General features: G+C 32.4%; 1 protein-coding gene across 1 annotated transcript in view; it reads right to left on the minus strand.

The window, feature by feature from the left end:
- LOC145291468 (peroxisome biogenesis factor 2-like) overlaps window positions 1-8543 on the minus strand; it is a 43335-nt gene extending 34792 nt beyond the window's left edge. The window contains exon 1 of the mRNA XM_080137342.1: window positions 7376-8543. Coding sequence (XP_079993468.1) covers window positions 7376-7414 — 39 coding nt within the window. The 5' untranslated portion in view covers window positions 7415-8543. The remainder of the gene's footprint in view (window positions 1-7375) is intronic.
- Window positions 8544-9505: the final 962 nt, after the last annotated feature.

Below are 9505 nucleotides of genomic sequence, written 5' to 3' on the forward strand. Positions count from 1 at the left end.
CATCAGAAACTTGTTCACGTTGAACTTGAAGACAACCATATTATAGACAGCTGGAAAGCAGGAAAACGGAAGACAATTCCACAGGCGTGCAGTTCTAAGAAAGAAGCTTTGATCATGGAATCTATGTTTAGGTTTAGGCACAGATAAAGAGTGGGGAAAATTATTGATAATGTTTTCAGCTAGTCTAGTGTTTCTTGTGAAAGTTTGGCGAGGGGGGACCATAGATTGAAGCTCAGTCGAACACTTTCCATGAAAATAACGATAAAGCAGAGACAAACTTGCAACATCTCTTCTGTGAGATAGAGGTTGCAGCGAAGAGAAAAGGACATCTCCCACCAGGCCACAAAGTCTATTTTAAACTCTATCAAGACAGGACAAGTCTTTTCTAGCAGCTCCTGCCACAATGTGGCAACAGTATTCCATCCTTGGACGTATCTGGCTCTTATATAGATAGAGAATTGCATCAGCAGTGAGATATCTACTGGATCGATAGAAGGATCCGACCATTTTTCCAGCTGCCTTGGCAACAGATTTGATGTACGTATTCCATTTAAGATCAAGAGTAAAGGTCAAGCCCAGAAGCCTATCAAAACTTGAGGCCTCCCCAAGACGAGAGCCATTCATTTTAATTGATGCCAGATGGAGATCAGAACGTTGATGTAAAGATAGAAGCTTGGTTTTAGATGCATTAAAAGTAACCAGCCACTCCTTTCCCTATTGTACAACGTGATCAAGATCAGAGGAGAGAGAATCGGAGAGAACTTGGTCGTTTACTGTCTTAGATGTGCTACCATAGATGGTAGTGTCGTCAGCAAAAATGTCTACGAATGATGTAAGGATGTGATTTGGAAGATCATTAATGTAGATCAGGAAAAAAAGCCGTTCTTAACATGGAGAGGTTATAAGTGTTTATTCCGAAAGAGTGTCGTCAGCAAAAATGTCTACGAATGATGTAAGGATGTGATTTGGAAGATCATTAATGTAGATCAGGAAAAAAAAGCCGTTCTTAACATGGAGAGGTTATAAGTGTTTATTCCGAAAGCTGTTCTTAAGATAGGGAGGTTGGGGGTAATACCCCTAAAAAGTATCTCTTTACAGATAAGCCTTCAGTGGGACAATCAGGTCACATTGACCAAATCTTTTTGCTCTCAAAATTTTATTACTGTATAAAAATTCTTATATTTGCAAATTGGGTACTTATTTAGTTTAATAAAAACATTAAAAAATTAAAAGATTGAAAAACAATTATGTTGTACATACTTGTTATGGAATAAAGTTTTTATACAAAAAAAAAAATCGATTTGATCAAGTAGATTTTATTTTTACAGAGGAAAATCAAATGATGAGATTGATCGTGTCGCGTCCATCTTGCATATTTTGCAAATAAGGAGTCGGGGGGGGGGAGCGCCAGGGGAGATACCTTCAATCACAGCTTAAGGTTTGTCAATTTGATGAGATTATTTTGAAAAATGGACAGAAAAAATACCTAGATAAATATTTTAGATTTTTTTCACTTATTTTACAGAGTTTCTATGTCCTTTTTTAATCCCTTTTTCGTTTTGTACTTTATTAATCCCTTTTTCATTTTGTCCTTTATTAATCCCTTTTTCGTTTTGTCCTTTATTAATCCCTTTTTCGTTTTGTACTTTATTAATCCCTTTTTCGTTTTGTACTTTATTAATCCCTTTTTCATTTTGTACTTTATTAATCCCTTTTTCGTTTTGTACTTTATTAATCCCTTTTTCATTTTGTACTTTATTAATCCCTTTTTCGTTTTGTCCTTTTTTAATCCCTTTTTCGTTTTGTCCTTTTTTAATCCCTTTTTCGTTTTGTCCTTTTTTAATCCCTTTTTCATTTTGTACTTTATTAATCCCTTTTTCATTTTGTCCTTTATTAATCCCTTTTTCATTTTGTACTTTATTAATCCCTTTTTCGTTTTGTCCTTTTTTAATCCCTTTTTCATTTTGTACTTTATTAATCCCTTTTTCGTTTTGTCCTTTTTTAATCCCTTTTTCATTTTGTACTTTATTAATCCCTTTTTCGTTTTGTCCTTTTTTAATCCCTTTTTCGTTTTGTCCTTTTTTAATCCCTTTTTCGTTTTGTCCTTTTTTAATCCCTTTTTCGTTTTGTACTTTATTAATCCCTTTTTCATTTTGTCCTTTTTTAATCCCTTTTTCATTTTGTCCTTTATTAATCCCTTTTTCATTTTGTCCTTTATTAATCCCTTTTTCATTTTGTCCTTTATTAATCCCTTTTTCGTTTAAAGGCACCCCTCCTCCTCGTTTATGAAATAGGCAAGATGGATGCGACACAATTGATCTCATTAAAACTTTCCTCTGTAAAAAAAACCCAAAAAAAACTACTTGATCATATTAAGTGATTTTTTTTTGTATGAAAACTTTATTCTACAACGAGTACATACAAAATAATATTTTTCAATATTTTAATATCTTGATTAAAATTATAGGACTCTGGGCTATAATAATATATTAATATTTAATAAGGGTCTAAGTCGGCGTCCACCAATTTATAATCAGGATCTATCAATTTTTAAGACCAAGGCTACAGCTGCAGGAATCTCTAGAAGTCGAAAGTAGTAGAGTATTCGGGAGACCGTTAAAGGTAAATTCTGATTGACAGAAGGTTTTCACCAAATCACATCCTAACATACATAAAATAAAAATAAGAATAACTCTGAAAAATAACGACACTTCACAAACATATCAAGATCGCTGCATTGATGTGAAATAACATTTATTTACGTGTTCCAATGTTAGTTTTTTCTTGCAATGAGTGTTCATTAAACAGGATTAGCTAAATGTGTATCTAGTGAAAATGGCATGACCCACAAGATTACTGATTTTCATGGACAGAGTGTCAAACGTGGTTTGGACGGGGTTATTTTCTGAAGGGGGAAAAAAAAAACAATCATTAAACCTTGTAAGCATAATGTGCATTAGAAAACAGTAGTTCGAAATAAAATTTGTTTAAGAAGAATTACTTCTTGTTTGATGTGGTAACTTTCCATGATGAGAATTGAGATGCATATTTTGCGTCATTCTCTGCGAAGCTATTTTATGTCTGAATAGATGGAGTACGGCGTATGGGTTGATCACGGGCAGGGATGATGTTTACTTGCAGAGCTGCATCCTGAACTGTTTGAATGAAGGTGCACAATGCGTGCAAAGTCATGTTGGGTGATTTAATGTCACATAAGAACAGAGTCTCTTTGACATGGGTCAGGCTGGAGAAATCTGAAGAGAAACTGCTTTGATTTTTGTGGGTGAATCCTTATATAGAGTCATTCTCGTATGTTCCAGCCTGTTTGATGTATCACTATGCGTGGCCTGCAGTTCCTTTATTCCATGTGTGCAGATGGGAATTCATAGGAGGAACATGTGTTTGTCACTATAGTCAGGGTCAGATTTGTAGGAAAGCCGTGTTTGGTTGAATTTTTGATTTTTAAGCAATTATTAGCATAAATCGCTAATTTTATGGAGACCAGTATTGTTATTTCATAAGGAGGTTCGTGAATATGCGTGGTTGATTTACTGACATCGTATTAGATGATTTCTTTTTTGAATTGAGAAACCAAAACGTATTGTCTGCCCAAAAAGGCATGACTTTATCCAATGTAAGCATAGTCGAATTCGATGAAACTGTGACATTTTCCTTTTTTGTGCTGTGTGAGTGTTCTGGTCCGCCACTTGTCCGGTAATTCCTCGATCACAGTCCGTATGCTGCAGGATTTACTGAATTTTGCGGTCGTTATTTATTCAGTAACGCTTAGTCAGAATGAGTGATCCTTGTCGTGCCTGATTATCCATCAGTTTCCGGATTCATGTGCGGAGTCACCACTTATACGACTCTGGGCTAGAGTCACTATTTAGTAAGGGTGTGAGTTGGCATCCACCAATTCATAATCGAGATCTATCAATCTTTAAGACTGAGGTTGCAGGTGCAGGAATCTCTAGAAGTCGAAAGTAGTAGAGTATCTGCGGGACCGTTAAAGGTAAATTTAATGAGATCTCTGATTAACAGAAGGATTTTTGGTGCGCAAATTCAAGACAGGAAATTTTAAGCCTTCAAAGGATTTATTTTTAGATCTGGTCTTGAGGGAGATGAGAGAAGAAACTGGAATTGGAGTGAATTGACGCCAAACACAGTCTGCTTACGGATTCCCATCCGCACACATGGATTAAACTGATTTAATTTTCGCATGTAGTGGTCACTGCAAACTAAACAAGTACCGCAAATTGTGCATACATTTTTGTAAATTTATTTTTTTAATTATTTTATCGATTATTTTCTAGGCGCATGGACAATTAAAATAAAAAGATTAAAATGGAAGAAAATTCAAATTTTCATTCCATTTTTAAAACAATCCCAAACAGCACTTTCGGCAAGTTTTACCATTTCTTTTTTTATTTTTTTTTTTATTGTTGCTTTTTAAAGAAAAGGGGTTTTAAGTTTATTTTGGTGCTTATGCACTCAAGTTACCATGCTAGTATAGTATTTTCAAGTTAAATTCAAGTTTGACAATATCTTTTGTATCAAATTGTTAGGTGAAAGCACAGAATAGTTACAAAACACTCATCCTGCCCATGTTAAGAATAGTTTTCAAAATAATATTATTTCAGCACAGTAACATAAGTGCATCATAAATACCTTTATTTTAAAAACAAATCTCGAAACAGTCTTCATGAAGGAATGTTTTTATTGGTATAATTTAGGCATGGGCAAAAATGGGCGGACAACGATAGGGGGACCTAGTTTTGAAAGCCGATTTATCATAACTTTTTTGTAGGTTTCCGACTACGTATTTGAAAGATTAAGGACTAAAGTTTATTTCCAGAAGGGAAAAAATATTTGTACACGTGAAAAAAAAAAAAAAAAATTATGAAAAATGTTTTCACGGCGAGCTACTCAATTCAGCTAAATTTTGAAATTAAATAAATTCATTGTAAAAATCCTTTAAAAGATAAATATTAGTTTTCTGGGTCTATTTCAAAGATAATTAGTAAAGTCCTAAGATATTGAATTAAATAAAAAACACCTTGTTTGTACAAAACATAAATTAATTAGTCCAAAAACTGAGTGATTCTGCCGTTCGCAAAACGCAACAAACTAAAGTTTTTCTAAACACAGAATATCCGGAAGCCCAAAATTTCAGCCAGTCGAAAGACTGAAAATGACGTCATGTAATTAAAAGGGAGAAAGAGGTGCGATAAATCTCCCCCCACCGACGTGCATCCGTACATTTCTATTCTGAACGTTTGTATAAACTCTTCCATTTGTGAATTTAATCATTTTTCTATGTTCCTGTTTTTAAATTCATTTTTTTTTAATTATTGTTCAATATTATATAAAAAAATATGTTACGCCGAAACTTTCACATTCTTACGAGCAAGGAAATTATTAAAATCTTGCATATAAAAATTCTGCGCAACTTGTAATTAAAAAAAAAAGTAGAAATATTTTTTGCAATTATAATTTTTTTGTGTGAAAATGTTAAATAAACAATGGTAATATCGATAGTTCGAGAAATTAATTTTTCTTAGAATTATATCGAATTCATTAATACGGACTTTAGGGGCTTTTTTCGTAATGTTCCTGTAAAAATTATTTTATTTTATTTTTATTGCTACAAATTACAATGCTTTATTTATATATAAAAAAAAAAGCAAAAATAAATTCTTGCATATTTTATTTACTACTGAAAATCATAACTTTAGTAAAGGTATTTTTTGTTTAAACAAAATAATAAATTTTCGCTAAGATTTAAATAAAAATAATTAGTTCATTATATTCCGCGATCATTATTTGATAAATACTGAAAATTTCATTAAAATTGGTTCATTTCCTGATTTTTGGTGAATTTTTAAGTAACGGGAGGGGTCAAAATGTTTATACATTTTGAGCATCGGCATTCATTTTGCCCGTACCTAGTATAATTAAACTCCCTTTTTTCATCAACAATTTAATTAATAGACCATTGAAAATGTGGCATGATCCATAAGTTGAAAACCAGACAATTTTTATTTTCCATATTTTTATTATTAAACAATGAACGGAAAACATTTACTCGGCAGTTTTTTTTTACTTTCATTATTGTTTAGCCTCTTTGGTAGTTTTTAAAAAAAAATTTTTTATTAGGTCCAGTAGGTCCACCCACCTCCACAATTTTCTTTAAAATGACAACCTTTCTAGGTTTTCGACTATGCTGAATACGAAAATCTCACTTAAATTTTGCAAAACAAATAGTTATTGAGATATAAAAGCTTGTATTTATGCACTGAAATTCTCTGGTTGCTATGTTTTTATTTCCTAGTCGACATTTTAAGGCTTCCATGTTTTTTTTTGTTTTTTGTTTTTCATGTTTCGGTACTTCTCTAATTTCTGAACCGTGCTGAAATAACGTTATTATTTAGAAATCCATTCTTAACATGGGGAGATTTATTAATTATTCTGCACTTTACTTTAGCAATTTGATAAACAAACGATACCATAAAAACTGAATTTAACTTGAATATCCTATATTAAAAAAAAAAAAAAATAGCACTGTTCACAAATTTATTTAATTTTTTCATTTAAAAAACAAAACTATTAACAAGATTAAAATGTTTGATTTGTTTACAAATAAACAAAAACCTACTCTGGTGGATTTAATTTAGTAATGAAATTCATTTTATCTAGTACGATTTCTTTTTAAAGTTCTTTTTTGGTCTTTTACGCTATTTTTATTAAAATAGTCGATTAATAATTCAATTCATAAAATATTATGTTGACGCAATAAATACATTCACATGGGAAGTGGTCACATAATTTTACGGTACTAAAGTGATCCGTGCTGAAATAATAACGTTATTATTTAAAAAGCCATTCTTAACATGGGGACGGTATTTTGTACCTATTCTGTACTTTAACCTTACAATTGAATAATAATAATAATAATAATAATAATAATAATAATAAAAACATCATAAAACTTTAATTAAACGTGGAAATACGATTTAAAAAATAGCGCGGCGGCACTCTCTGCATTAGCACCAATTTTACAAATATATTACTTCCTTTTGTTCTTTCCAAAACATTAATCTAAACACCAGTTTTGATGGACTATCTCGAATGATCTTGTACTGATAAACTAATATCGAACCAGTAACCCATATTTATAATTTATCATAACATTTGCGATATTTAAGCTGTCCTAAATCCACTTAAATAAATTAGAAAGATCATTAAGTAATTAAAAAAACAAAAAGATGGCGGATATTCGAAACAAAGTGTTCAATTTAGACAGTTCAGAATATGCACGGACATATAATAAACAAGCAATGAAAGCATGCCGGACAGAAGTTGGAAAACTTCTTACCTGTGAGATCCTCAAAGAACCGTCGACGCCATTCGCCATCGTCCGCCAATGACGCTATTTTTAACAAGGGCGATAACTCCTCCTCGGTGAATTACATAGTCTCGTCCCTTGCAGAAATTTAGGAGGACATTGAAAGTTGATATTTACGACTGAGAACGAGAAATAATTATGAGTTGGTTGTGTTTCGTTTTACGACTAGAAAAATATTTGTGAACTATGAGCTTCAATAAAAGGGAGAAAATAAAATGGGATTTCACTTGCCTGGTGGCAGAAAAGGGAGTGGTAACTGGTGTCTTTTTTGATAGGGATGTTAAAACAGACAGGTAGGTACTGATTAGGAAAGGAAATAAATTGTAAAACCCAATACAACATAGGAATAGGGACCTTTACCTGCTCTGAAAGGAGGTGGGAAGAATTAATCGCCTAACATAGGAAATACTGATGTCGTATATATATATAAAAAAAAAAAAATGAACTCATCCCAGCATATGTTCCTGTTTTTTTTTGTTTTTTTTTACAAAGGAGTCATCACTTATCAAGACCCAGAGGCCACTCGAGGATACGGGTTAATGGGTATACATAAGTAGTGGAAATTTTGTAAATTGGATTACTTAAGAGGGATGGTTCATCAAGAACTTGTTTAGGTTGGACTTGAAGACAATCAAATTGTAATCAGCTGGAAAGCAGCCAAACGGAAGAGAGTTCCACGGGCATGCAGTTCTAAGAAAGAAGCTTTGTTCATAGAATCTACGTTTAGGTTTAGGCACAGATAAAGAGTGTGGGAAGTTATTGATAATGGTTTTAACTAGACGAGTGTCTTTCGTGAAAGTTTGTTGAGGGGGGCGGGGCGCATAGATTGAAGATCAGACGTTCAAATGGAAGAAGTAAAAGTATTGAAAGAGGAAAATGAAATTATATGGGAAATAGTTGGGGTGTTAAAAAAGAAAGATGAGAATCTCGGTAAGAACTAAGGGTACTCTTTCATAATTTGACCCGAATTCTTGTGAATTCCCGTCAAGCATGGATTGGGCGAGACCGGCAATTATCGGTGTCAACCGAGCGTCGTAACAGACGTAGAGAAAAGAAGAAGAAGAAGAAGAAAAAAAAAAAAAACACGGAAAAAATACAAATGCAAGTAATCAAAATTGAGTATTTAATTTTTTTTTTTTTTTTTTTTTTTTGGCAAAATATTTATCAACAGAATATTTTTTTTTTTTCTCCAAGAAAAGATTTTTAACCGTATAATTGTTCGGTGAAAGTACAAGTTTTTGTTGTGTTTTGTTTTCTTTTTTTTTGTAACCGTATTTTTTTTTCTTGTTTTTTTTTATTTTTTTTATTTTCAAGACTTGTTGTTCAGTCAAGTTCTTTTGGTGGCACTGCCCATTTGTTCATCTCCAGGAGAAACCATCCTTTGCACACGATCTTTTTTTAAGTAACACTTGTTGCACCTCATTTTTGGGGGACAGCAATTTCTTCTCCTAACAATATGAGATTGTCTGCATCAATGTTTTCATTTCTTTTTCTAACATGTATAGATTTATTTTTTTGCCTGTCATTTTTCTGTTTGACGAGTTTGAAAATATATTTGTTTGCCAGCTTTTCTTTCTTTTTTTTTTTTGTTGGTTTAGTCGCTTTCTTCCAATTCGAATATCGTCTGCTTCCATTTAGATAGCGCTTTTTCATTGGATAATCAAACTCCCAAAAAAAATTCAATTAAAAAAAATAATAAATAAATAACAAATAAGTAACTAATCAGAAAAATACAAAGTCACCCCCGCCCCCTTAATATCACCTTAAAAATTACTAAAAACAACAGAAAAAAATTAAATAAATAAAATAAAAAGTCGAGTTAGCGTTTCAACATTTGAACAACACGCTCGTCTGACACCGATGATTGCCGGTCTCGCCCGATCCATGCTTGACGGGAATTCACGAGAATTCAGATCAAATTATGCAAGAGTACCGAACTAAGATAGTGTTTTGATTTAATTACTTGCCTACAAAAGCAAAGATAGACGCATAATTGGTTTTTAATGTGGAGAAAATCCAACTATTCTGAAAGGGAAAGTCTGGATTAGGGCAAAAATAAAAATTATCTCAGTCTAGAAGGATTTCTCTTACACTTTTCGA

The sequence above is a fragment of the Euprymna scolopes genome, chromosome 2 (genome assembly GCF_053919585.1).
Source record: "Euprymna scolopes isolate OS-2025 chromosome 2, ASM5391958v1, whole genome shotgun sequence".
Taxonomy (NCBI): domain Eukaryota; kingdom Metazoa; phylum Mollusca; class Cephalopoda; order Sepiida; family Sepiolidae; genus Euprymna; species Euprymna scolopes.